Source organism: Cricetulus griseus, assembly GCF_003668045.3.
Source record: "Cricetulus griseus strain 17A/GY chromosome 1 unlocalized genomic scaffold, alternate assembly CriGri-PICRH-1.0 chr1_0, whole genome shotgun sequence".
Taxonomy (NCBI): Eukaryota; Metazoa; Chordata; class Mammalia; order Rodentia; family Cricetidae; genus Cricetulus; species Cricetulus griseus.
The window spans coordinates 139,095,445-139,123,075 of record NW_023276806.1 but is presented as its reverse complement, the minus strand read 5'-3'; the positions used below and the strand labels follow the sequence as shown (position 1 = coordinate 139,123,075).

The window sequence follows — 27,631 nt, the reverse complement described above, 5'->3', positions numbered from 1 at the left end:
GTTACCAGAAAGCCTCTTGTAGGCACCCATTACACATACTGGCCTAAGATGGTTGTACCATGGATTACTCATCAGATAAAGAGACTTAAGAGTGACATGATTCACTTCTTCGATCCATTAAGAGCTAGCTGCTGCTGAGTATTCAGCTAGCTAAAATTCCCAGGATGCATCCTGCTGGTCCTTACCTCCAGTGATATATATGTAAATCACATATATGTATACAGCTTGTGGGGGGGGCGCTCACCAGGCTTTCCCCAGTAGCTTCCTTACACGTACATCTCTTCTTTTAAACATAAACTTTAATGTTGCCTCCTAGCAAAGCTTCCAGAATGCTTCTCCTCTGATTTCTCAATAGTGTCCTGTTAATAGCCCTTGTGTGACATTTACAGCCCTGTGGCAATTGCTTATTTCTTCATCTTTTTCCATTTCACTGAAAATCCCTGGGGCTTAGCTCGGTGTCCGGAATGCAGACCTCACTCTAACAGTGCTGAGCAAACTGGGTGTGGTGGTGTGCACCTAGAATCCCTGCCCTTTGGAGCCTGAAGCAAGAGGACAGTTAGTTCAAGGCCATCCTGGGATACAAGGGGAAACCCTGCCTCAAAATAACACACACACACACACACACACACACACTAACAGAAAATTTAAAATGCTGATTAAACAGCAAATCTCTCTAGCTGTGTGCTCTCAACTCCAGGTAGGTCTTATTTGTTTGATTTGTTACTTATAATGAATCCAAGCTCTGGGGACTCTTCAAACCCTCCCTACCCTACTACTTCACATGGCTTAGTCTCTATCTTCTCCTTTATTTTGGTAGGGGACTTCTACTTCTAATGTTTTATTTTATTTTATTTGGTGCTAGAACTCAAACCCAGGGTCTTGCATATGCTAAGTACACATGTAGCTACCACTGAGCTACACCTTTACCTGACTCCTTTTCTTCCCTCCCTCCCTTCCTTCCTTCCTTCCTTTCTTTCTTTCTTTCTTTCTTTCTTTCTTTCTTTCTTTCTTTCTTTCTTTCTCGTCCTCCCTCCCTCCCTCCCTCCCTCCCTCCTTCCTTCCCTCCTTCCCTCTCTGCCTCTCTCTCTTCCTCCCTTGCTTTCTTACCTTTAAATATAACTTCTGGGACTGGAGAGATGGCTCAGTGGTTAAGAGCAGTTGCTGCTCTTGCAGAGGACCCGGGTTCGGTCCCTAGCTCATAGCTGTCTGTAGTTCCAGTGCCAGGAAACCTGATACCCCCTTCTGAACTCCAAAGGTACCTACCTGCAAGTGGTGCTCATACAATGCCAGCAGACACCCATCCATCCATACACACACATAAAAACTGAAAATATCTTAAAGTATAGTTTCCAATATCTCGTATTCCTAGAGGACAGTTTGTCTTTAGTCCCACAGTCTGAGCCCCTCACACCACAGGCTTGGTGGAGGTCGTGAGGCAGCACTTGCAGGTCTGCAGAGTCTCTGGCCCTGTTGGATTCCATGAGAAAAATTCCTAACTGGTCTGTTGACACTAACTCGTGAAGTCACATAGCACATGTAGCTGATGCATAAAGATGTACACGACACCTATGCACAGCTGTCTCTGGCAGCTGCAGCCTCTACTGTTTCCAGTGACAAACTTAATGACTGTGCCCTTGGACATACCTAGGGCACAGTTGATGAAATGAATATATGTGTGTGACCTTAGTCTTTCCCATAGAACTCACCACTCCTTCCTTGAGTGTGGGAACTTGAGAGAGCTCACCCTATACTTCTTTTTTTATTTTAAGATTTTATTTATTATGTATACAACATTCTACTTCCATGTATATCTGCACACCAGAAGAGGGCACCAGATCTCAAAATGGATGGTTGTGAGCCACCATGTGGTTGTTGGGAATTGAACTCAGGACCTCTGGAAGAGCAGTCAGTGATCTTAACCTGAGCCATCTCTCCAGCCCCTCAACTACTACTTCTTAGAGTTCACTTATACACTAATGTCAAGCACTTTATCTTCTCTCATTCACAAAAACCCTCCTCCTCCTAAATACCTAACATCCTTCCAACCTGAAGGGACAAGATATCTCTCTTTCCTAAGAGTCTATTGTGCCTTTCACCTGTCCTAGGACCACTGTTTTCAGAATCCTCAGTTTTCCTTTGGGGGCACTCTGTTCTGATCCCAACCCTAAAATGCACATCTGGCTGTCAACCCTTTTACTGTTTTACATCTGGAAACATTCCTGGCCTGTTATCAATGCCACAGACCAACCTCCAAGAGCAAAACTGGTAGCTCAAATAACAGACATAATCCATAGGCTGTTTCATGGGTCAGTTTCTTTAGAATTGGTCATTGTCTGTGGACTTGGTGGCACACAGCTATAATCCCAGCAGTTGAGAGGAAGACCATAGAGGATCTTGCTTTTTCAGTCTAGCTTAGACTGGACTGAAACCAGCCTGGGAGAAGCAATGTCACCTTTGCTCAACACAAAAATAGGGAAGTTTCACTCTGAAATAAAGATTTCAGGCTTTTTTAGACAAAGATGTGGCCCTGTCAAAGGATTAACCCATTCCGTAAGTCAGAGCCCTCTTGACAGAGCCCTAGTTGTCCCTGAAGATGCCATCCCAGACACACCCAGAGGTGCCCTCCACTAATCCCCTAGGCTTTCTTAGCCAATCAAGTCAACCAAATTAACCTCCCCAGCACGTCCATCTCCTAACTCATAAATTACCCATGCTATTCACGACAGCAGTTCCAACTGAAAAGCAGAGATGTAATCACAAATGAGATCACACCTCACGTGCTTACAAGGAGGTAACAGGTCGCCGTGGTGAGCAAAGAAGTTCAGAAAGTGCCAGGTGACCACACAGTCCACACCACTGTTGCCCACAGAAAAGGTAGACCAGGGCAGATGTTCTGTATGCTTGCCTGCTTCGTGCCAAAGACGATTCCTGCAAGTCCATCTTTCTGAGATGGGAGGCCTTCTTGGCATCCTATGAAGTCCATCTCAAAGTTGAACTGATAATGGCACCCACCACTCCCTCATTCAAACTAGTAGTAAGAATGATAAACATCATAGTAAAGTATAATAAGCACAATAGATCAGTTTGTTGCATGTGTGTGTGTATGTGTGTGTGAGAGAGAGAGAGACAGAGAGACAGAGACAGAGACAGAGACAGAGAGCGAGTGAGCACATATCTGTGGAGGCAACTTCCCTGAGTCAGTTCTCTCCTTCTACCATGTGGATTCTGGAGGTGAGGGATTAAACTTTGTTTTGTTTTTTGTTTTTTTGAGACAGGGTTTCTCTGCATAGCTTTGGAGCCTGGAACTAGAGGCTGGCCTCGAACTCACAGAGATCCACCTGCCTCTGCCTCCAGAGTGCTGGGATTAAACGCGTGCACCACCACTGCCCAGCTTGAGGGAACAAACTCAAGTTGTCAGGCTTGGCAGTAGGTGACTTTACTCACTGAGTCATCTTGCCAACTCTGGAAATACATGTAAAGTACAGAGAGGCTTCATTCGTGGAAATTGACCTATAGTGGGAGAGTGGAGGCCCAGGGGGTGTGACATTTGAACTGGACATTCAAGGGAAAATGATTCAAGAGATGGGCAAGAAATGATTGGAGGGAAACATTTATTGATTTATTTTTTGTCTTATTTTGTTTCATGTCTTATTTTGTTTGTTTTGATGAGACAGGGCTCCACTCTAGAGCTCAGGCTAGACTGGAACTAACTCTCTAACTCTCTCTCTCTCTCTCTCTCTCTCTCTCTCTCTCTCTCTCTCATATATATATATATATATATATATATATATATATATCTGGGCTTGAACTCCCTTCAATCTTGGATACCAGTCTCCCGTATGCTAGGATTATAGAGCTGTCCCATCAGATCCAGCTTTAAAATAATTCCTGGGCAGTTATAATGATGGTAAGATAGAAGTATTGAAGGGTTGTCCCAAATGTATTTAGATAATGTAGGCTTTAATTATGGCATAAAACAGATAAGTAAGAGTCAATCTAGTATATAAGGATGGAGTTTCCCAAGGGAAATGTGGAGGGAGGAAGAACCTGGGTCATTCCCATTTTTGGTGCTGGCTCATTGCAATATATACACACATCCCTTTGTTGATAGGTGAATGTTTTAGAGGAACATTTATTTATTATTGACATTTTTAAAAAAAGGATATAGGGGTGGTGGTGGGGCTGCAGCTCAGTTGTACAATGCTTGTCTAGTGTGTGTGAGGCCCATGGTTCAATCCCAATCACTTCAAGAAGGAAAACAAAACAAGGGATAGAAAGTCAGCCATTGAGATTTGATGCTGATCTGAAAACTAGCAAACTGTCCCATGCATCTCTCAAGCATGGATCTGCAGTCCAAATGTGTCTTAGCTTCGGAAACTTCTGTTCGCAGACAGAAGCCCACTGTCATCTGCCAAAGCTGCACTCGCTTAGAGAAGGGCTTTGCTGCTCCAAGACAATCCCCACAACCTGCCTCCAACCAGAGTGATCGATTTCTCCTCTAGAATACAGCTTTGTTTGATGAAGATAAACAAGAAAGCCAGAAACTATAATACAACTTATTTGACTTGCTCACTTGGCTACCTGTCTTAGCTGAGTGCTCTCTGTGCCCTGAAACAATGTCTTACCAACAGCAATTGCTTTTCAGGCATGTCTGCTTTCAGACACTTCTAGTGTTTTATTTGTGTGTGTGTGTGTGTGTGTGTGTGTGTGTGTGTGTGTGTGTGTGTGTGTGTGTGTAGGGGGAAGAAATATTAAAATATTTCTTTATGAGGAGGTATGCAAAGAAGAAAAGGAGGAGGAGGAAGAGGAGGAGGAGGAGGAGGAGGAGGAGGAGGAGGAAGAAGAAGAAGAAGAAGAAGAAGAAGAAGAAGAAGAAGAAGAAGAAGAAGAAGAAGAAGCCGCCAATATGCCAACATTAAGCCAAGTCCTATTGTCTTCCCTGGGGACTGTTTCCACCTAAGGAGTGGTTGCTGTTTTTCCAGTAGGACCAATGAGCAATACTAAAAATGCTGCACATGACAGTGACCAATAATGTGTTTTCTTCATTTCCAGACCACTTTTCAACATAGCAGAGAACACTGGTGATCAGACTTGAAGAGCAAAGGATTCATGATCACAGAACGCTTGACTCCCGTAAAGGCAGGTCAGGGACGGTAACTGGCCGATCCTTTTCTTTTTCACGGGGCCTCATGTAGAATCAGTCGGCTCCTCAAACTTTCTCCAGAGCTAAGGACCTAATCCTTCCAATCCTCCTGCCTCCACTCTGCCAGTGCTAAGATTTCAGGGGTGTAGCACTAGACCCCATTTTACATATTGCTGGAGGTCAGGCCAGAGCTTTGCATGTGCTAGACAAACTCAACAAGTGAGCTAGATTCCTAGCCCAGGTTTTTTTTTCTTTTTCTTTTTTTTTTTTTCTTTTGGTTTTTGAGACAGGGGTTCTCTGTGGCTTTGGAGGCTGTCCTGGAACTAGCTCTTGTAGACAAGGCTGGTCTCGAACTCATAGAGATCCACCTCCATCTGCCTCCCAAGTGCTGGGATTAAAGATGTGCACCACCAATGCCCGGCCAGGTCATCATTTTTCATTGGTCAGATGCCTCGAAAATATTTAACCATGATGTTAGTTACTTCAGCTTTAGCCAGACTGAGTACTGTCTGTTTCTCACCAAATGCCACACATTGCCTTTTGTTTTGTTTTCTTTTGAGAAGAGTCCCATGTAGCCAGGTAGCCAAGGATGACCTTGTACTCTTGAGTGTTTCACTAAATACATTCATTGAATCAAAATTAAGCACTAGAAGTTTGTTGTTCCTGCCCCTTGAAGGAACTAAACTGTCATGGAAGCCTTGTAATTTCATATCAACCCCAAGGCAGCCAGCCTGGTCATGGTGTCAGAAGGACTCAGGGAGACAAGCAGGGAATGTGACCCAGTGTGCTGGCTCAGCTGCCCTTTGAACCAAATCTATGGCAAGCTCTTCTTGCTTCTGATAAATGCTTCAAGATAAGCACTATTGGGAAATCTCAGCTCCGATAAGCACGACTAGGCAAAGGCGCTACTTAGCTCGGGGATTTTCCTGAAGCCAGTTGCCGTCTCCTGGACAGACTCCAGGTCCCTGGCTAGAGAAGACTGTAAATAGAATTTTAAAAATTAGGGGAATTTTCTTTTTCTTGCTTGCCAGATGATAAACACATCAGAGGACAGAGGCCTCGAAGTTGTTTGTCGTTGATGTGATCTGTGGCGAGGAGAACAAGTGATTGACAGGCCTGAATTCTTCCTGCTTGTTCTTTGAAGCCATTTGCAAGTGAGTTAGTGACCATGACAGAAACTGAGAGTTGAAGTTGAGGGTATATCAGCATTTTCAGCTCTTTTCCTTGGGGGGGGGGGGGGGGGGGGGCACAGATCAAGGACCTGGGAGGTGCCAGGCTTGCAGGATCTGGCTGCCTCTGGCTTCCTGGACTGGTGTAATGGCTCTGTTCTCACAGAAGTGCTGACAAAACATGACAAATAGAAAACAGATGTGAACTGACCTTCTAAAAATGTATTTCAAGTCCTTCTTACTCTCCAAATGGATGGATTCCTTGGAGTGGGAGATGTCATCTTCCAACAGCAGTGCTTGTAGTATTAAAGGCTGGCATTTGTGTTGTGGTCCTTGGCCAGCCCCTGCCACGGAGCTCTTCTAGCCATCTTCAGTCAACATCCATGTCACTTCTGCTCAAGTCTCTGTATACAGGCTTCATTTGCTGTATGTGCTCACACACAGCCTCAGCTGTTGTAGCCCTAGCCTTCCTTAACAAAGACAGAGGGGTGACTCTCTCCCACTTAGGCCATTGGGTTAATACTTGCTTTGAAATGGTCCCTCTCACTGCCAATTCTAAGTGCAGTGATGCCCCCCTCACCTGATGACAGGGATGCATTCTGAGAAATGTGTCATTAGGTGCTTTTCTCAAACTTCACAGAACCTGATGAACCATCAGTCATTTGATATGACACTCATTTATTTGTAGATAACAGTCTCACTATGTAGCCCAAGCTAGCCTACAACTTAACCGCATAGCTCAGTCTGGATTTTAATTAGAGATTCTCCTGCTTCACCCTACTGAGTATCAGATTATAGACATTCCCAGTTTAAGCAGTGTGTGTGTGTGTGTGTGTGTTGTGTGTGTGTGTGTGTGTGTGTGTGTGTGTGTATAGTAGTGAGATGTAGTTTATTTGGTAGACTGCTTGCCTAGCATGCATAAAACCCTTGGATCAGTCCCAGCACAACATAAAATTAGGTGTGAGGCTGCAGGCCTGTGATCCTGGCACAAAGGAGGTAGAGGCAGAAGAAACAAAGTTCAAGGTCATTCTTGGCTACATAGCCAATTGGAGGGCCAGCCTAAGTCACATGAGACCCTGTCTCAGGAGGAGAAAAAAAAAAAAAAAAAAAAAACAGAAGAAACACACTGTAAAATAATTATAAAAAGCTGTGTCTAGTAAATACTTATGTGGCTTCTATCACTAATAAATATTCTGCTTATATATCATTGTATGCATTATGTTTTGCTACTATAAGCAGAACAATGCGTTTGTTTAACCCAATCTTGTCTATCACCAATGTGCAAATAACTGATTGCATTATATCATTATGATAGCTATGACATCACTAGGAATGTTTTAACTACATTTTAATGTTATGGGATACCATACTATATGAAGTTCAGTGTTAACTAAGATGCTACTACGTAACACATAAATGTATTTTTTGACACTAAGTGATGGTTTGCAACTATTGAATACAGTTTTTTTGAGACAGGGTTTCTCTGTGGCTTTGGAGGCTGTCCTGGAACTACCTCTTGTAGACCAGGCTGGTCTCGAACTCACAGAGATCTGCCTGCCTCTGCCTCTGCCTCCTGAGTGCTGGGATTAAAGGTGTGCGCCACACTGCTCGACTGAACATATAGAATTGTGAACACTTAAATTAGAAGAATTAGCCAGGCATGGTGGTACACACCTTTAATCCTAGCACTTGGGAGACAAAGGCTGGAAGATCTTTGTGAATTTAGAACTAGCCTGGTTTATGTAACAAGTTTCAAGTTGGCCAGGACTATCTAGTGAGATCCTGGCTCAAAACTAACCAACAAAGCGGAGAGGGGAGGAGAAAGGGCTCAGCGGGTAACCGCACCTGCTCTTGCAGAGGATCCAGGTTCAGTTCCAACACCCACCTGCGACTCTAATGTTTGGATCCACAAACACCTTGGTGCACATAACATATGTGCACACACAATTAAATGAAAGGGAATATTGATACCAAATAGCAGCTTCAAAACCATCTCAGGAAACGTTCCCAAGTCCCTTGCCTTCCAGCCTCCTGACTCCAGTGTCCCAGTGCTGCCCCTTTCGTGTGTGAATTTGTGCTCGGATCATACATCTGTGTATGGGTTTGGAAGTACTCCTTCTCTTTTCTTTGTGAATGCCTGTATACATTCTATAGGACTTTGGGTGGCACTGGAATTTGCCTGTAAAACATCCCCATAGGCTCACATTTTCCAACACTTGGTCCCAGGCTAGTGGGACTGTTTGGGGGAGCGTCTGGAAACTTTGGGAGGTAGGTAGGCCCTACCTGGAGGAAGTAAGTCCTGCTTGCTAGGTCTTGAGGTTTGCAGCCAAGCCCCACTTCTTGTTATGGTCAGGGGAGATGTGGACTAGCAGTCTCTTGCTGTTTCCTGCCATCAGCTGTTTGTGCCTCCATGTTTTTCTCACTGTGATGATCTGCACCTTCAGGCTGTGAGCCAGTGTGAATCCTTCCTCCCTGACGTTGCTTCTTGTGAGAGTCCATCTGAAGTTAGAGTTTCTGTACCACCTGGTCCCACAGCTGTTTAGTCCCAAATAAACACACAGAGGCTTATATTTAATTATAAACTGCTTGGCTGATGGCTGAGGCTTCTTATTATTAACCCATTTCTATTAAATGATGTATTGCCACCAGGCTGTGGCTTACCCATAATGCTCAGGAAAGTTACTACTTCCGCAGCTACATGGCATCTCTCTGGTGGCTGTTTCCCTGCCTTTTCTCTTTCCCAGAATTCTCCTAGTCTCATAGCCCTGCCTATACTTCCTGCCTGGCTAATGGCCAATAAGCATTTATTCATCAACAAATAAGAGAACCATTTATTCACAGCATACAGAAGGACATCTCCCATCATCCATCTTAAAAATTTTTCATTTTCTACCAAAGGAGCTGTCCTGGTTTCTTTTTCTGTCATTATGATAAACAGCTTGACCCAAAGCAACTTGTAGAGGAAAGGGTTAATTGGGGTACCGGTCACAATCTGTCATCAGGGAAGCAAAGGCAAGGACTCACAGCAGGAGTCTAGAGGTGGCAAGTGAAGCAGAGGCCACAGAGTCCACTGCTCACATCACTCCCAGGGTGATGCTCAGCTACCTTACACAGCCCACACCCACCTGCCCAAAGATGGCACTGCCCATGGTGGGCTGGGTCCTTTGACATCCACTAGTAGTCAAGAGAATACCTTGACTTTTCCATAGGCTGGTCTGATGGAGGCAATTCTTCAAAAGAGGTTTCTTCTTCCAAGATGACTCTAGTTAGAGTAAAATTGAGGAGAGCTAGCCAGCACAGACGCTTTATGCAATGCCTCTTGTCATTTGGATTCTGTGCTGTCCAGGCTGTGGTCACATATATGTGGTCCTAAAAGAATGTCTCATTAGTTACTGCTGTGCACACACAGCTCAGGGAATAGCTGGTCATTTCAGGGCTCACCATGGATACTAATGATGTTTTGCTTTTGAAACAGAATCCCATGTACCCCAGGCAGGCCTCAGATTCCACATGTGGCTGAAGGTGACCTTGAGCTGCTGACACTTGTACCTCACCACTGTGCTCTGCAAGAACAGTCATGCTGTGTCACCATGCCTAGCTAAGGTGGTTATTTCTCTCATTTGTTTCTTTTGACATGGTCTCACTGTGTAGACTTGGCTAACCTGGAGTCTTCTATGTCAGTGGTTCTCAACCTTCCTAGAGCTGTGACCCTTTAATATAGTTCATGTTATGGTGATCACAACCATAAAATTATTTTCAAACTATGTAGACCACGCTGGCCTTGAAACTCATAGAGATCCCTGCCTCCCGAATACTGGGATTAAAGGTGTGTGCCCACCATTGCCTAGCTATTTTTGTTCTTGTTTACAAATGTATTATATTTATGTGTGTGTGTGTGTGTGTGTGTGTGTGTGTGTGTGTGTGTGTGTGTGTGTGTGTGTGTGTGTATGTGTACAGGAGTCAGTGATCTCCTTTCATCGTGAGGGTCCCAGGGGTGGTGGTTGTGGGGCTGGGTGGCCTGTGCCTTTACTTGCTGAGCCATCTTGCAGGCCTGTGGACTTGAGTATTTCAATACTCATTGCAACTCCTCTGAGATCTAGACACATTTTCTCTTACGTACATTGCAAATAAATACAACAGGAGTGTGTAATTGTACAGAAGCCACAAGCTTAAGGCTCGAGCTTGTTATTTTAAGGAGATGGAAGGATACAGGGTGGGTTGATTCCGAAGGACACGATTTGCTAACCATTGGAGATTGTTATAAGAAATGTTTAGAAAAGGCAAATGTATAGACAGGAAGGAAAGTGATGCTTGCCCGGAGCTGAAGGTGGATGGCAGTGACTGCAAGTCAGCAGAAGGTTTCTTTTAGAGGCAACAAAAATATTCTAAAATCAGACTGCGGCAGTGGTTGTATATAGTTCTAAATTTACTACAAAACCCCCGTATTGTACATTAAGTGGGTGATATGTGTGGTGCACCTGCTAGTTTGCTGGGGCTGATGAAACATCACACGATGGGTGGCTTGAACAACACTGGTTTATCCTCGTGCAACCCTGGAGGCAGAAAGCACACGATCAAAGTGCCAGCAAGGCCCACTCCCACGGAAGGCTGTGAGGGAACCCTGTGCCATGTCTCTCTGGGTGTAAGCAGCCATCTCTGTCCTGTCTGTGGCCCATCGTCCTCTGTATGTATATTTCCAAATCCTCTTTCCCCTCCTCTCCTCTTCCCTCCTCCTCCCCTGCCTCCTTTTCCCTACTGTTTTGTTTTTGTTCTGTTGTTGTTTTTGAGATAGGATCTACTGTGTAGCCTTGGCTGACCTTGAACCTCCTGCCTCCACCTTCCAATTGCTGGAATTAAAAGTATACTACCCAGCTCAGTGTTTTAAAAGACACCAGTCTGCTGGATGTGGTAGCATACACTTTTAACCCCAGCACTTGGGAGGCAGAGATAAGTGGGTCTCGGAGTTTGAGGGCAGCCTAGTCTACAGAGCCAGCTTCAGGATAGTCAGGGCTACAATGTGAGAGCCTGTCTCAAAGCAAACAAATTAACTAAATAAACAAAGGACACCAGTTATATTGAATTAGCTACCACTTTAATCTAATGACCTCACTTCATCTTAATTACATATTTAAATGCTTAATCTTCATTAACTTATACATTATATTCTGAGGTACTGGGGGCTTGGGATTGAACAAACAAATTTTGGAGGGGACACAAGTCAGCTCGAAACAATATATAAATTAAACTCCAATAAAGCCGTTTGAAAAAACCTACTTCATTTTTTTTGTTGTTGTTTTTGCATTCTAAGTTCTATACCCAGTCTTTGACACACATCATCTTATTTGATCTTTTATGAGGTCACCATAATTATGCCCACTTTAAGTATGAACAAAGCAACGCACAGAGAAGCTAAATAACTTGCCTGGGGTCACAAAGCCAGCAACAGAGGCATGGTGCAGTCTTTGAAGTCCCATTCCGGAGCCTACACTTTGAAACCCTCCACCAAACAGTCTTCTTCATGCACACAACCACACCAGCCCTAACATGGGCAACAGTAACGACTGACCATAATCCCGAAAGACGACAATGGCTGGGACAAATGCCCTAAATCCAAACTAACGAGAAGAAGGGTCACATGCTATGAGCATGGCCACAGGATCCATTACTGTGAGTGAGGCTTGTGATTCTCACCAGAGAAGCCTGTTGGAGAGATGATGTCTACCACAGGCAATAAGGCAATGGTGCTGTGAGCCAGGGTGGGGAGTGCGTGACGGAGGAAGACTAAAATAGGCCATGACTTAGGCTTCAGAAATGTTCTAATGGAAGTAACTGCAGAACATCCAGATACATTATCTAGAAGTAATTTAATATAGTCCAGAGCCCAGAATAGGCATGCAGGCTTTGAATTTCGGCATAAAATATGGCTTAAAACTGTGGATAAAAGCTGGCTCAGGGTGGACCCTTAGGGAACCTTAATGAGTTATCCATGGTAGGTGGTAAGACAAGCCTGTGATCCCAGCACTCGAGAGGCTGAGATGAGAAGGTCAGGATCGTTCAAGGGTATTCTCTGCTACTTACCAAGTTCTAGGCCAGTCTGGATTACATGAAACCCTGTCTCTAACAAAACAAAACCCAAGTAACTACTAAAATAAATAAACATTAATAGACCAAATGGAGGAAGAAGATATGCTGAAAGAGACAGAGGGAGTCAGCAGGACTGGAAAAAGGAAGGAAGTCAGCCAGCTAGAGGTGGCATCTCACACCTGTAATTTACTTTAAGGGTGATTATTTTGAGTTCAAGGCCAACCTGGGCTAAAACTGAGACCACATCTCAGAAATAAACAAGCAAACTGACCCTCCAAATGATGCTAAGAGTCAGATGAGCTCTGAACGCTGAAGACTGACGTGGGCACCAGAGGGCAGAAAGAAGCCCATGTCTCCAGCAATGTCTTAGCAGGTTCCGGAGCAAATTCCTCAGGATACAGGTTTCTCAGCACTGGTGAAAGGGGTAGCCAGGGCAAGTCTCGGGTAACATTACATTTTAAAAAGACACTAGCCAGTGTACTGGTGCTTTATGATTCTTCAGAGTTCATTGAATTTTTTTTTTTTTTTTTTTATTTTCGAGATAGGGTTTCTCTGTGTAGCTTTGGAGCCTATCCTGGCACTCGCTCTGGAGACCAGGCTGGCCTCAAACTCACAGAGAACCACCTGCCTCTGCCTCCTGAGTGCTGGGATTAAAGGCGTGTGCCACCAACGCCCGGCCATTGAATATTTTTATACATCTATTTAGTGTGTGTGTGTGTGTGTGTGTGTGTGTTGGTTCTCTCCTTCCACAATGTGGGTCCTAGGGACTGAACTTAGTGAGTCAGTCTGATTCATCTACTAAGCCATGCCACAGGTTCTAGCAAGCCCCTTTTTTAGATAGGTAGCTTGGACATTTCCAAGGGCCCAGCGACAAACTCTTGATTCCATTGGAAAGCATAGATCGTCCCCTTGTGGTCCACATGCCTCACTGCATTTCTAATCTAGAGAAACTGAGAAACAAGTCTTCAGGGCTAAACCACCTGCCTGTGAATAGTGAATGATTTACATACATACATACATACATACATACATACATACATACATACATTCATTCATTCATTCATTTATGATATATATATAGTTTTCAATATTAAAAATAAAATAATTTGACGTGAAAAATTATGTTATTCGAGTTCAGTATCAATAAAGCCGTTTTTTATTGGATAGTTACACTCATTTGCTGTGTGACTGCTTTCACACAATAGCAGAGGTCACCAACTGTAAAAAAACAAAAAACAAAAAACAGATATTTACTCCCTGGGTCTCTTAAGAAAAAGTCCCTGCATCCTCAACTCAAAAAGATGGGGTACAGATGGGAACCCAGCACTCGGGAGGCAAAGGCAGGCAGATCTTTGAGTTCAAGGCCAGCCTGGTTTCCACAGTGAGTTCCAGGACAGCCAGGGCTATACAGAGAATCCCTGTCTTGAAGAAAAAAAAATCAAGAAAACAAACATAAAAACAAAAAAAGGGGGGTGGGCAGGAAAATCCTGAGACTTTAGGTTGCATTTTAGAGACATAAAATTTGAGCTGAGAGATGGCTTAGTGGTTAGAAGCACTTGTTACTCTTCAGAGGACCCATACGGTAGCCCACAACCATCTGTAACTCCAGTCCTAGGGGACCTGACACTCTCTTCTGGCCTCCAAAGGCACCTAACATTTAAGTGGTGCATATACATACAAGCAGGGACACACTGCTACAAATGAAAATAATCATTGTTTTCAAGTAGCTTTGCTAGTCTCCAAGCCTCAACAAAACAATTAGGTTTGTGTCATATCCTAAGGTCTTAGGTATAGGAACAATCCCAGGATTCCATGGTCCAAAGCAGGGGGAAGCACTGGGTCAGATAAGAGACTTGGCTTTAGGAATCTTCTGGCACTGGTGTCTGGATGTACTTGAAGCAGCGTTGGAATTTGGAAAACCATCGGTGCCAATTTTAGGCATGCTGGCCTTAAAGAGGGATAGCTACAAAGATCCTGGAGCATGTGTTGCTTCACTAGAAAAGGGTTTTTGTTTGTTTGTTTAACATTATTTTTCTTGGAAATGTTTATTATAGCGCAGCAAAACTAAGCATACGAGACAATGGATGTCATTAGTTTAGGTGTCATCGGCTTATTATAAAGGGAAAGACATTAAAGGGGATTATTGACATGATGAAACAGTTCAGAACATGGGTGGTTCGGGCAGCTTCATAAAACACCAAGTCAACAGTGATTTTGGTTCACATACTTTCCAAGAATGTCACCGTCTCTAAGTTTGTTGTCTAGAACTGCCTCTGTGGTCTGGGAGAACTTTGTCTCCAGCTTTCTCACTAACGGGTTGGCTCTCTCCAGCCTTCCCTTAAGGCCTGGTCCCATGGTTACCACTGTTGTTTACAATACTTTTCCTTGAGATTTTTGTGGAACCATAATGCCACCTTTGCTTACAGTGGCTGTACTCCTTTTAACCAATATTTTGTCCAAGAGTGGAAGAAACTAAAAGCTCGCCCTGCCATCACTTGAGCTACCACAGCTTGGCTGGACTCTGCACCCATGCCATCCCTGCAAGGAGTCTTTAGTCTTTAAAGATTTATGCGTGTGTTTTGGATTCATGTATGTATGTGTACCGTGTGCATGCCTGGTGCCTGTGGAGGTCATGAGGATGCTGGATCCCCTGAAACTCTAGTTATAATTGGTGGTGAACCACCAAACCCAGGTTCTTTGCAAGAGTAACACGTGCTCCTAACTACTGAGCTACCTCTCCGGCCCCCACCAGAGAAATTTTAGAGATGCCTCTGGCCCACCACTTCCTTCTTGTCCTGCAGGAAACTCAACCATCTTGCTCAGTTTTCAATTGAGTCATCTATTACTGCAACATTTTTGTTTTGTTTTTTCCTAAAGAGGGTTTCTCTGTGTAGCCTGGACTGTCTGGGAACTCACTCTAAACCAGGCTGACCTCGAACTCACAGAGATCCACTTGTTCCTGCCTCCTGAGTGCTGACATTAAAGGCGTGCACCACCACTTCCTGGACAGAGTAGCTGCTTTCTTGGGAAGTGAACATCCAGGTTGATTTCCAGTTCATTCTCTCCGAGAAGCTGTGTGTCATACATGAGTCTTCACGCCTGCTCAGTGGGCAGGGAATGCTGAATTCAAATCCTACCTCTGGCCCGGACTGATTATATGCCTTCAATAGTTTTAGTTTTGGTTTTTAAATTTTTTAGTTTTTATGTATTTATTTTGTACAGTGTTCTGTCTGCACATATCCCTGCGGGCCAGAAGAGAGCACCAGATCTCATTACAGATGGTTGTGAGCCACTATGTGGCTGCTGGGAATTGAACTCATGAATTCTGGAAGAGCAGTCAGTACTCTTAACCTCTGAGCCATCTCTCCAGCCCTAGTTTCAGTTTTTCAAGACTTAATTTCATCATCAGATATGAACTGAATGAAATATTCCCTAAGCTCCCTCTCAGTTACATCTACGCTCATTCAGTGAACAAAGCTGGTGTAGAGCCAGTTGACTGGGAATTTTCAAATCATAACGACCCACTAAGGGATTAAAGGGCAATGCAGCTTTGTTGAAGATAGAAAACAGACTTAGGAAGCTAGCTAGGGGGAGCAAGAAAGAAGAAAAAATTCAGTGGGTGAAGGAGGGCTCCTTTGACTTGGGAATTGCAGTGTATTGCCTAAGATTACTACTATCTAGGATGCCACTGAATATCTTTTATCTTTAAGGACTTAAAAAGATTAATTAGCAGGGCAGTGGTGACATGAGCCTTTAACCCCAGCACTTGGGAGGCAGAAGCAGGCAGATCTCTGTAGACCCAGTCGGGTCTACAGAGTGAGTTCCGGGACAGCCAAGGCCACACAGAGAATCTGTCTCAAATAACAAAACCAGAACAAAAACCAGACTCAGCCCCAGGACATGGCTCAGTGGGCAGTCACTCACTGTGCTGTCATGGTGACCTGAGCCCTCCAAGTCAAACACAAAGCTAGATGCTAAGTCACACCATCATGTCAGCACTCCTGCAGTGCTGTGGGAGGCACAAAAGCAGCAGCGCACAGAGGCTCACAGGCCCGCTAACTCGGAGGATGCAGTGCAGCAGCAGAAAAGGGGGGACCGCACCTCAACAAGGTTCTCCTGCGGCCACGGGAGCTGTGGTCTGAATGTGCTGTCCCCCACCCCCAATATTAAAATATCCAGATAAGCTGGGCACCATGGTACAAGTCTTTCATGACAGGATTTGGGTGACAGAGGCAGGCACATCTCTGTGAGTTCAAAGCCATCCAGGGCTACATAGGGAGACCCTGTCTCAAAACAAGACAATGCCCAGACTTCAACCATCTGGTTTTTGGTTAGGATCATGGTGGTTCACTCCAGTTCATCACGACACACTGAGACACAGACCTTACCTCATATTCAGTCTCTCACAAAAGCCACTTCCCGGTCATTTCTGTGTTGGCCTATGTGTTAGGAAGCAATGTCCCCACCCCTACCTGAGGATCTATAGACAGATGATGGCTTCAGGGAGACAGGGAGTCAATCTTTAAGGATGTGTCGACATTCCACTCCTGGAAGTATATGGAGAGCAATCTGGAGTTGATGGGTTTAATACAAAGAGGACACAAAATACACTGTATGAAATTCTCAAATGAAACAAAACAAAAACATACCAATATTTATTTAAAATTACACAGTGGGAAAGTGATCGGAGAAGTCACAGGAGGCAGACATAAGAGCAGTAAACTACATTTATTGAATACTTACGAGACATATCATGTACAAAAGAGGTAGAATGGGGCAGGTAAGAACTTGAAAAATTAAATACATATACTAATTCTACCTAGTACTAATACACACACTATAAATCTGTACAAGTATAATAAAACTTTGATTCCTGCCTAAAAGAAAATAAAATACACAGTCCAATTTAAAAAACAAACACTTTGAAAGTTGTGCTTAACATGTTGAATGCCATACGGCATCAACTCTTGGAACACAGATGGATTTCCTATGGCTCGAGCAGTGTGACTACTTGGACTTTGCAGATGAGAAACCATGGCTGGCAAACTCACACGCAGCTCCTCCAAAAAACATCACAGCATCTGCACCAAGTCCGTCCTCCTGCAGGGTTGCTTGCTTTCGGCTTGGCTTATTGCCAGTGCTTATATGTCTTTTGTCTGATCATCTTCTTCAAGTTTTCTGATTTCATTTTTTAAACAATTTATAGTTTCACGACTTGCTTTTAATCTTTCCTTAAGCTCTGCGATTTCAAAGCTTGTTTTTTTCTTGGCGGCTTCTAATTTTTCTCTGGTTTTCACTTCAAGTTCTGCAACTGAAGACAAATACTGGAGCTGAGAACTCCTCTTTCTTATGCTAAGACGCACACAGAAGAGCAAACAGTGTTTCCTAAGGCCACTGTTTCCAGGAGGAGAAGTGAACAACACAGAACATGCAAGTGGAGAGAGGGTAGGAAGTCTAAACTTCCAACAGAGGCTCCAAGCTGTTTTCTAGAAACATGAAACTGCAGCTACTCACAGTTCAGATTCTGAGACATCATTTCTTTGTCTTTCCTCTAGATACATATTACTTTGGAATAAGGGGCATTCAAACCTAAGAAATGCCAGTGAACCAACCAAAAATATTCTTTTTTTTCTTTTCCTTCTTTTGCAAGATAGCGTTTCTCAGTAGCTTTGGAGCCTGTCCTGGAACTCACTCTGTAAACCAGGCTGGCCTTGAACTCAGAGATCTGCCTGCCTCTGCCTCCCAAGTGCTGGGATTAAAGACATGGAACACCATCACCACCCAGGCAAAAAATATTCTTAACTAATGCACAAGTGCAATTTACATAGCAAAATCACACCACCAAAATAAGCCTCTAGCTTTTTTTTTCCCAAAAAAAGCAAAACTGTCTAAATTTAAAATCTAGCTCTGCTAGCTATGACACATTTCTACACTCACTTACTCATTTATGACATAATTATTACGAATAGCTATTTGTTGAGAAGATTGTATGTGTGTGCTTGTGTGGGGGGGCGGTCTGTGTGCCTTTGTGTGTGCATGAGTGTGCAGGCCAGAGGACAACTTCAGGACTCCTCTATTGCTCTCCACCTTATTGTTTTGAGATAGGGTCTCTCACTAAACCTAGAGCTTACTGATTGGACAAGAACAGTTGGCCAGCAAGCCCCAGTGATCTTCCCATCTCTGTCACCAGCTCTTAGACTGTAGGCACATGCCACCATGTCCAGCTTGTTACAGAGGTGCTGGCGATCCAAACTCAGGTCCTGTGCACACAAGTACCTCAGCAACCAAGCCACTGCCCCAGCCCTGTTCAGAAGATCTTAACTGAACTGCTGCGTAGAAAGTACCTAGAATATGTGTGATATATAAAACATTTTTATTAACTATTATTACGAATATTTATGCTGACAAGAGAGTGTTGTTATTTAAAAATGTCTACAGGCTGGTGATGTAGCTTGTGGTTGAGTCTGCTAAGGTGACATGCTGGACTCAACCCCCAACAATGCAAAAGCAAAAGTTTCAGCTGAATACATTAAAAATTACCAGATAGATGTCTTACCTACAAAATGAGATATCATCTACTTAAATATGCTAGTTGACTAGTCTGGTATGGTCTTGACAAAGAAAAGCTCCTGCTCACAGCCAACATTGCCGCCTTGTGGACGCCTTAGGTAACTGCTGCTCACAAAGTTCGGGTGTTCTCACAAACATGAATGCTAATGGGCAGCAAGCTGGTACAGTGAGAAAAATCTAACTTTGAAATCACAAAGACTAGAGTTCAAATACATCCTCACTCCCTATTAGCTAAACTCAGTTATTTGTAAGTCTCCCTTCATTTCTCTTACCATATGACAGTTAAAACTAGGCATTTCCCACAGGTTTGAGAATTAAGAGAAGTCACTGGAGCTAAAGCATCTATCACCTAAAAATGCTCAGGAAATATTAGTAACTGCTCTCCTTTATTTAGCTCATTGTTGTCATCTATGGTACTACATAGCTTGTTTTATTAACTCCTAAGAAATTTACCTAAAAAAAAAAAAAAACCAAAAACCAAAAAACCAATAATCAACAATTCTTTTGCCATTACAGAATACATCAAAGACTTACATTCTGTTTCGTGTTTATAGGCTCCTAAGGTTAGCTGACGAGATGTTGTTAACAGTTGTTGCATCATTGCTGTTGGGTCTTGAAATATCTTAAGGGATAAAATGAGAAAAAAAAGCCCAGTAACTCCAAAAGTCTCCAGCTTAAGTGCTTTTAAAACTCACTGTAAGAGCCTGAGAGAATGCTCAGAAGGTAAAGGTGTTTGCAGCCAAGCCTCGTAACTCGAGTTCAACTCCTGAGACCCACACAGTGAGAGAACTAAGTTCCCAAAGCTGTGCTCTGACCCCACACCATAACTGAAAGTGTTTTAAAAGCCCTGTCATTATAATGTCATACCATTTCATCATAGAACTCGGAAACCACCGTCTTTTTCCCCAGCATTGCATTAGTGTCAGACTGGAACAGCTTCAGTAAGTGATACAGAGTCACCTGTAAACAGAACGGGTGTCATCTACCAGTGACTCCATCAACACGGGACACATTCCTACAGTTGGTCAGTCCCACCTCTCTCCCTTCTTGGGTTGTTGAGACTCCCTAGACTGGCCTCAAGCTAACTATGTGGCAGAGGGCTGGCCTTGAACTCCTGACCCTTCTACCTCTACTTCTCAAATGCTAAGATTATAGGTGTGTGCCACTAGGCCTGGAAGACACCGCCATTTTGTTAGCGGGATTACGGGATGAAATCAGTAAATATATCAAATTCCCTGTCTTGCGTCAGTTGTAATTTAGATGGCAAATCACCCAAACTTCCGGTCCTTTGTTTTTGTACCAGGTATACCGTCTGTCCACATTTCACAGAGGTGAGGTGAGCGTCTCTAGAAAGTAACCATACCCAAACAACACACATGAAGCTATGGGATTTTTCATTTTCTGTGGATATTAAAGGATTTGAAGCTGGGTGTGGTGGTAATCCCAGCATGTGGGAGGCTGAGGCAGGAGTGTTCCTGAGTTCTGTGTCAGCAGCCTGGGCTGTATAATGAGACTGGTGGGGGGAGGGGGTAGTTTTCTAAAAGAATAATTAATAGTAAAATCTCCAGTGGGAGTAAGATACTTTACCAGGGGCATAACAAACAGCCGGCAGGTAACTTACTCTGCCAAGAGCACTTTGCTCTTAAACACAGGTGTACTGAGGCCTCAGGAGAAGCTCTGAGCTGCAGAACATATGCCATTACCAACCAAACACGAGAGCTGGCAAAGCTGCATAGCTCATGGTGAACCACCCAAACCAATCTACAGGCCCACAGACCTTCCCACAAAAATCACTGTAAGGAAACAGGGCTCTCCGAAACCATCACAAAATAGGAAGTATATTCTGTAGAGGAAAATGAACAAATATTTCCCACTAAACTTAAACAAATGAAATCAATATACAGATGTCCATCTGCCTTCTTTGGATAGGATTTAGCCAGTGGAAATACCCTCCTTCAAATGGCATTTTCCAAGTTCAAACTATAGCTCAGTAATACAAGGCTCTGGATTTACTCCTAGCTTGGGTGCGAGTGTGGAAAGGGAGAAGGCAAATCCCCAGGGCATCACTACCACAACAGCAGATAATCTTAAGTGAGAAGATGAACTATGTGGCCACATTAAAGATGTATTTGGTCATTCCTGGGACAGACAACAAACAGATGCTGCAGAGTCTACACCCCAGGAGCACAAGGATGGAAACCATATGGACATAGCACACGTGAGTCCTGAAACACTTGGTTTCAGGCAGGTAGGATTTTCTGTTTTTGTTTTTGTTGTTGTTGTTGTTTTGTTTTGTTTTGAAGACAGGATTTCTCTGTGTAACAGTCATAGCTGTCCTGGAACTCACACTGTAGACCAGGCTGGCCTTGAACTCACAGAGATCCACTTGCCTCTGTCTCCCAAGTAGTGGGATTAAGGTGTACCTCCCTGCCACCCTGTGAACTTTCTGTCTTTGTTTTCTTGAGAAGTCACTGAGCGCTGACATTGCTGCAGTTTCCCCATGCTGATTTTTAATTCTTCTATCTTTTTGTTCTCTGTTACAGGGTCTTATTCTGTGGCCAGGCTGGCAAGGACTTGATGGTGTTGAGGTTAGCCAGCTTGAGCCACTAGGGTTGTAAGATCATTCAGCTCTGCTAGGACCTTAGTGCCACCCCCTCCCCTTTAAAAATTTAGTTTCTTTCTAAACTGAAAGATCCTAAGTAACAAGGGAAATTTAACTTACGGCATACAGGGGACCGTGTGAGCAAATTCCAGCTCTTCAGTAAGTATTACAAGGGCTCACTCACTAAATGCTCTCTTTTCTGCTTGCAAAGGCTAATGTTACTCACCGGTCTTTCATTAGGGTCAATGAAAAATATTTTGATGATTATTTCAAATTCACCCCATCCTGTTTCAGTAATTTCATAGGGCGGCTTAGTAACGACTAGAGAGGGAAGAAAAAAGAAAAAACAATTATAAATTACCGATTTAGTTCCTGTTTCTTTCCTAATTATGTATACGATGAGACAAAAACTGTAACACACCTCTTAAAGGATTGCCATAGCTTTCATGTAATTTAAACTGGATTTTCTTCACATATGCTGACATATCCTAAAACAGAGAGAAATTAGTTCTCCAATGGACACCACTCAGCACGTGCACACAATTTTATAAAATATACTTTCCTTCGAAGTTTACAGGACATAATTCAAACAAAACAAGAGTTAGCTGGTATAGTGAGACACACCTGTAATGCCAGCTGACCGAGAAGCTGAGGAAGGACAGTAAGTTTGAGGGTAGCCTGGGCAACCTGCTAGACCCTGTTTCAGAATGAAATGTTTAAAAGCGCAGGGATGTAGTTCAGGAAGCATGCTTGGTTTCATCTCTCAACACAGCAAACAAAACAAAAGCCAGTGTTCATATGTGTACATATACGTGTGTGTTCTCATGTGTGTACATGTGTGTGTGAATGTGTGTATGCATGTAGGTGCCCAAGGGGCATATAGGTGCCCAGGGGGTACAGGAGCTCTGGACCCCCTGGAGCTGCAATTATAGCTCTTGTGAGTTGCCCTATGTGGGCACTGGGAACCTTTGCATGAGCACTGTTTGCTCTTAACTGCTAAGTCATCTCTCCAGCCCCTTATCTTAATCAGAAGACATTCTAAAAAACTGTTCCATTAATTACATGAAGATAAGAATTTTGTTTGTTTTTTTTTCAGATGGGGGTGGGGTGGGAATTCTATAATGGGCCCACTTCATTCTTGGAAAGTTACTATACAGAATTTCATAATTTACTGTCAAGTAAACAAACTGTACTTCAGAAGATAACTACAGAAAAAAAAATGCCTACCTCATTTCTGTATGGTTTTACATATACTGTCCACTGGTGGGTGTGTCCATCTTCTTCTCTTTTCTTCCCAAAATATCGGGCAACATTACCATAAACTATTGGCTTAACGATGGTAACTCCCTAAAAGAAAAGCAAGTTTAAAAATCGGTAAGTATTTTACCATTGCCTGAATAAACAGTGAGCACTGGCAGCTTGTTTTAGGGAATAGCTTCTAACTACTTTAGGGTTTAGTTAGAACAGGGATCCCTTCAACCCATTTTCACACTCATTTCATGTTAACACAATAACCAAGTAACAATTACAACTTTCATATTTGAGCGGCTGGGGAGACAGTTCAGCAGTTGAAGCACTTGCTGCTCTTACAGAGAACTAGGTTTGGTTCCAGCACCCACATGGAAGCTCACAGTGCTCCCTACTTGAAATGTTTGTTATTTTGTGCATCTGTGTGTACATTCTGCAGTGCACAGTACATGTGGAAGCCAAACAGTCTGCAGGAATAGATTTTCCTCCTTCCTCTATGTGGGGCCTGAGGCCTGAACTCAGGTCATCAGGCTTGGCAGCAAGTGCCTTTACCTGCTGAGCTGTCCTATGGCTTGAAAGATGGCTTGAATGTTCTCATCTAAACACCATGTAAGGCATGTGAGTATTTGATTAAAGAAAAACAAAATGTCTTCACAAACCTAAAAGCTAGGAAACAGAAGACAACTGCCAATTTGACTAGCATCGCTTGTAGCTAAAGGCTTTTAAAATTAATCTATGGCAGAATTTCCAAAGCATAGCACAAAAACCAAGGACAACTTATGAGAGAATTTTAGGGCAAACATTTTCCGTTGTCATCACTATGTACATTATAATCTGGATATGAAGTACCCTCAAAAGGCTTATTGTTGTCGGGCGTTGGTGGCGCATGCCTTTAATCCCGACACTCGGGAGGCAGAGGCAGGGGGATCTCTGTGAGTTCAAGGCCAGCCTGGTCTACAGAACGAGTGCCAGGATAGGCTCCAAAGCTGAGAAACCCTGTCTCGGAAAACCAAAAAAAAAAAAAAAAAAAAAAAAAAAAGGCTTATTGTTGAAAGCTTGGTCCCCAGCCAGTGGCACTGAGATGTGACCGGATCATGAGGGCACTAACCTCATCAATGAATTTATACACAGCTGAATGGTCTATAATGCCCCGTGGGAGCAAGCAGGCTAGTTGGGTCTCTAGAAGGTCTATCCTGTTCTTGGATCCTCCTCCCTTCCTTAGCTACAGAGATCAGCAGTTTTGTTCTGCCGTGTGCTCCCAGCATGATGTTCAGCCATGCTTCAAGTCTATAATGGGCTAAATGACCACAGGTAGAAAATGATGGAGGACAGTGGGGACAAATAGCGGCATTTTATATTCTGTGTTATAGACACATTTGCATTCTGTACAGTAGAAAGGATTCTGCACACAGAGTCACTAAATGCTTCATATGTGTGCTGCTGATGCTTGGTTTATTCTGAGTTAAGTCCCCTTGGCCTAGATGTCCCTAGAAAAAGACAAGGCTGATGTCATCAGACACTTAACTAGACTCGGCATTTCCAGAGGACAGGGAAGAGTGCAAGGGGTGGTAAGAAGAAACATGGCTGACCACCTGACATGGGGGGCAAAACTAAGCTCACAATGGTGGGCCTCCTCTCTCCAGGTGCCCTACTCCCAAACTGGCTGGAAAGGAAACAGAAGGCAGTGTGGGGTGCTATCTGCTGCCTTGTCCAACTGCTGGCTCTCTGAATAAAACTAAACTTAGAACCCAATTCCTGCTCTCTGTTCACTGGCTTCTGTGGTGAGAGGCTGCACAAACACAAGCCTTCTGGATCACGATACCTCTGAAGCCTGGAACCTAAATAAATTGTCCCCTTTAGAATGGTTTCTTTCAGGTATTTTGTTACAACAATGAAAAGCTAACTAACATGATGGGTTTAATACACATTACATAAGACATAGCTACAACTAAAGAGTTGAACTTTCAATTCAAAATGGTCAGGAAGAGACCAAAAAGATGGAATTAAGTATAAATGTTACGTGCTGGAGAGATGGCTCAGAGGTGAAGAGCATTGACTGCTCTTCCAGAGGTCCTGAGTTCAATTCCCAGCAACCACATGGTGACTCTCAACCATCTGTAATAAGATCTGGTGCCCTCTTCTGGCCTGTAGGTATACATGCAGGCAGAACACTGTATATATAATAAACAAATTATAAATATTACAATAAATATTAGTGGACACAAGTATGGCAAAAATAAACAGTGTGGCACCTGAGTGCTTGAAGTATGCTAGCTGATGGCCTGTAGCACATCTGCTACAGCTGTGCTAAATTCTAGGATGTTTTCATTGCCTCCCATAGGTGTAAAGGCTGTATTGACAGGTTATGATGGGAAACATATTAAAAACACCAACTTTTGTACACAGATCTGAGATGTACTGTCCAATAATAGAAGTACCTAAAGGACAAAGATCTTATCAGTGTAATAAACTCTAAGGAATTAATTAAGAAAAAGGAAAAAGGAAGCCAGTGGAAAATGTTAAACTATAGCCTGATCGCTAAGTAAATCAAAACTTGTACGTCCACAGTTAATTCTGGGTTGGTTAGATGGCTCAGTAGGCAAAGATACCTGTTACTGTGCCTGATGACCAGAGTTTGGTCCCCAGGACTCCTGAGCTATCTATCCTCTGATCTCTATATCCACGCTGTGGCATGCATATGCCCCCGTGAACAAACAATAGATGCAATAAAATTGTTTTAAAGTGAATTAAAGAAAAGGCAAGCAGTTTTTATGTGAGCCTGACCATAATGACAAGGACCAATGATGACACTGTGATGTGACCACCACAGGTATAGATGGCCTCAGGTTCAGGACCTGATGGAACTGAGTATAAGGGTACAGACTCGGTAAGCAAACAATAAACGGATCCTACAGCTAGTATAGTGGTGCAAGGAATTGTCAATTTGTCAGTAACGGAAAGGACTCATGAGCAGACTCTCTTCTAGGACGAGGTTTATCTGTATTGGAAAAAGATAACTCTAAGAGCATACAGTAATTGGCAAAGAGAAACAAGTCTCCAATGTTTAAGCTGTGCATGACTATTCTTGGTGTGGAAGGACCCCAGACCCAACTTTCTCAAGTTATCCTGGACTAACATTTACAAATGTCTACAACCTAACATGCCCAAAGCAGAGAGAGGTTTTCACATTAACCCTTTGCTCTGTAATCACTTCAAAATTGGCTCAAATTCTTCACTAAAGGCTAGGCAAATGCATACTTCTATGACGCCTCTTATACTAACATGAACATAATCTGGCTTTTCTTTCTCCTATTACATTTCAATGACTTTAAGACTGCTGAGGAATTCTCCCTTTACTTTTAATATAAAAACAGCTATGGGTGTATAGACACTATGATTATGGTAATATAAAAATAATATGACACTGATAAAGATTTAAAAAAAAAAAAGTAGTGGCTGGAGAGATGGCTCAGTGGTTAAGAACACTAGGTGGCTTTCCTTCCAGAGGTCTTGAGTTCAATTCCCAGCAACCACAGGATAGCTCACAACCATCTGTAATGAGATCTGGTGCCCTCTTCTGGCATGCAGGTATACAGGCAGACAGAACACTGAATACACAAGTAAATCTTAAAACAAACAAACAACCCCCCTCCCAAAAGATACTTCCTGTGGTAGATTTAAAAGTGGGAGTTAGGGCTGGAGAGATGGCTCAGAGGTTAAGAGCACTGGCTGTTCTTCCAGAGGTCCTGAGTTCAATTCCCAGCAACCACATGGTGGCTCACAACCATCCGTTATGAGATCTGGTGCCCTCTTCTGGTGTGCAGATATACATGGGAGCAGAATGTTGTAACATAATAAATGAATAAAATCTTAAAAAAAAAAAGTGGGAGTTAAAGGGAGAGGGGCACCAGAAACCAGTCGATCCCGCCTGTAGGAAGGAGGATAGATCAGAGGACACCAAGGACCCACCCACATGGTGACTCCAGAGAACCGACTCCTGCGAGTTGTCCTCTGACTTCCACCTCCTATCAACAACACATGTAAGATACTAAAATAAACGTGCGGGAATTAAACCTCATAACCACCAACATTATGTGGGGGACCCACGTTCACTAAACTCGAAAGCAGCTCAGTGCTCCTTTGATGACTTCGGGAATGACAAGTCTTGGCGACAACAGACCCACGCACAGCAGGTACCACATCTGTCAGCTCCACGGGCTGTCCCAGCCCACCCGGGAACCTTTGCTTGTCTGCCGGACGGCAGAAGATGACGGCAGACTCGGGGCCAATGAGCGCCGAGCGGGGCGGGGCCATCCTGAGAGCCGAGCGCCCGAGGGGACTCGGCCGCCACCGCTGCGCGCCACGCATGCGCACTGACCTTCACTCTCCCGCCGGAGTCAGGCCCAAATTCCGCCATTCTCTTGAACATATTGTCCCAGGGAAGGAGCCGCGGCCGCCAGGGAAAGAGCTCAGGCCGGAGGGGCCGCCCGGGCCGAGGGGTTCAGGCAGGAGGAGGGCGAGTCACCTGGCTCGCGGCGCTGAACAGCCACCTCCTCCACACCCGCGGCGTCGGGGTCGGCCATTCAGCCCCGCGGTGGGAGAGCGGAGCGGAAGTGGAGGGAGGGGAGCGTCGGACGCGTGAGCGTGCGCATGCGCATGCGCAACGGCCTCAGGCGTACACTGCGCACGCGCCGAGTTTCTGCCATGCCTGTAGAGAGCTTTCAAATCGGCCACAAATCACCACGTACTTTCCAAAAGCCATTACTATGAAAGACAGGTCAAAGAAAACATTTAGGAAGAAGAGCTCGGGAAATC

General features: G+C 43.8%; 2 protein-coding genes across 10 annotated transcripts in view; one reads left to right on the top strand and one right to left on the bottom strand.

Annotated features, from left to right (window-relative positions):
* Window positions 1–17,105: 17,105 nt before the first annotated feature.
* Window positions 17,106–27,445, bottom strand: LOC100762118 (YEATS domain-containing protein 4). Of its 2 annotated transcripts, none has more exons than XM_027392351.2 (7): window positions 27,195–27,445; window positions 22,796–22,915; window positions 21,990–22,056; window positions 21,795–21,889; window positions 19,834–19,926; window positions 19,501–19,588; window positions 17,106–17,707 (listed from the first exon to the last, which is right to left on the bottom strand). In XM_027392351.2, the coding sequence occupies exons 1-7, from the start codon at window positions 27,243–27,245 to the stop codon at window positions 17,538–17,540; spliced, it is 684 nt and encodes a 227-aa protein (XP_027248152.1). In that variant the 5' UTR covers window positions 27,246–27,445; the 3' UTR covers window positions 17,106–17,537. The 2 variants fall into 2 exon arrangements, with proteins under 2 accessions (XP_027248152.1, XP_027248150.1); XM_027392349.1 differs by lacking the exon at window positions 27,195–27,445 and adding an exon at window positions 26,924–27,188.
* Window positions 19,921–27,631, top strand: part of LOC113832969 (lysozyme C-2-like) — a 32,412-nt gene continuing 24,701 nt past the window's right edge. For 5 of the 8 annotated variants that reach the window (XR_004771793.1, XR_004771796.1, XR_004771790.1 and 2 more), the window contains exon 1: window positions 19,921–21,214. The gene's annotated coding sequence lies outside the window, so the exon portion shown is untranslated. Of the gene's footprint in view, window positions 21,728–27,631 lie in introns of all 8 variants that reach the window. The other 3 variants (XR_004771792.1, XR_004771791.1, XR_003480510.2) reach the window with 3 other exon arrangements.

Bases quoted from the DNA above. Each gene is read 5' to 3' on its own strand.
- LOC100762118 (XM_027392349.1), bottom strand. From the start codon at position 27,184: ATGCGTGGCGCGCAGCGGTGGCGGCCGAGTCCCCTCGGGCGCTCGGCT. The intron at 22,916-26,923 runs GTGGGTCCCCCA...CTTTTCTTTTAG, and splicing joins TGCTTTCGAGTTTAGTGAAC to GGAGTTACCATCGTTAAGCC. The intron at 21,890-21,989 runs GTGTGTTACAGT...TTCCCTCTCTAG, and splicing joins CTATGGCAATCCTTTAAGAG to TCGTTACTAAGCCGCCCTAT.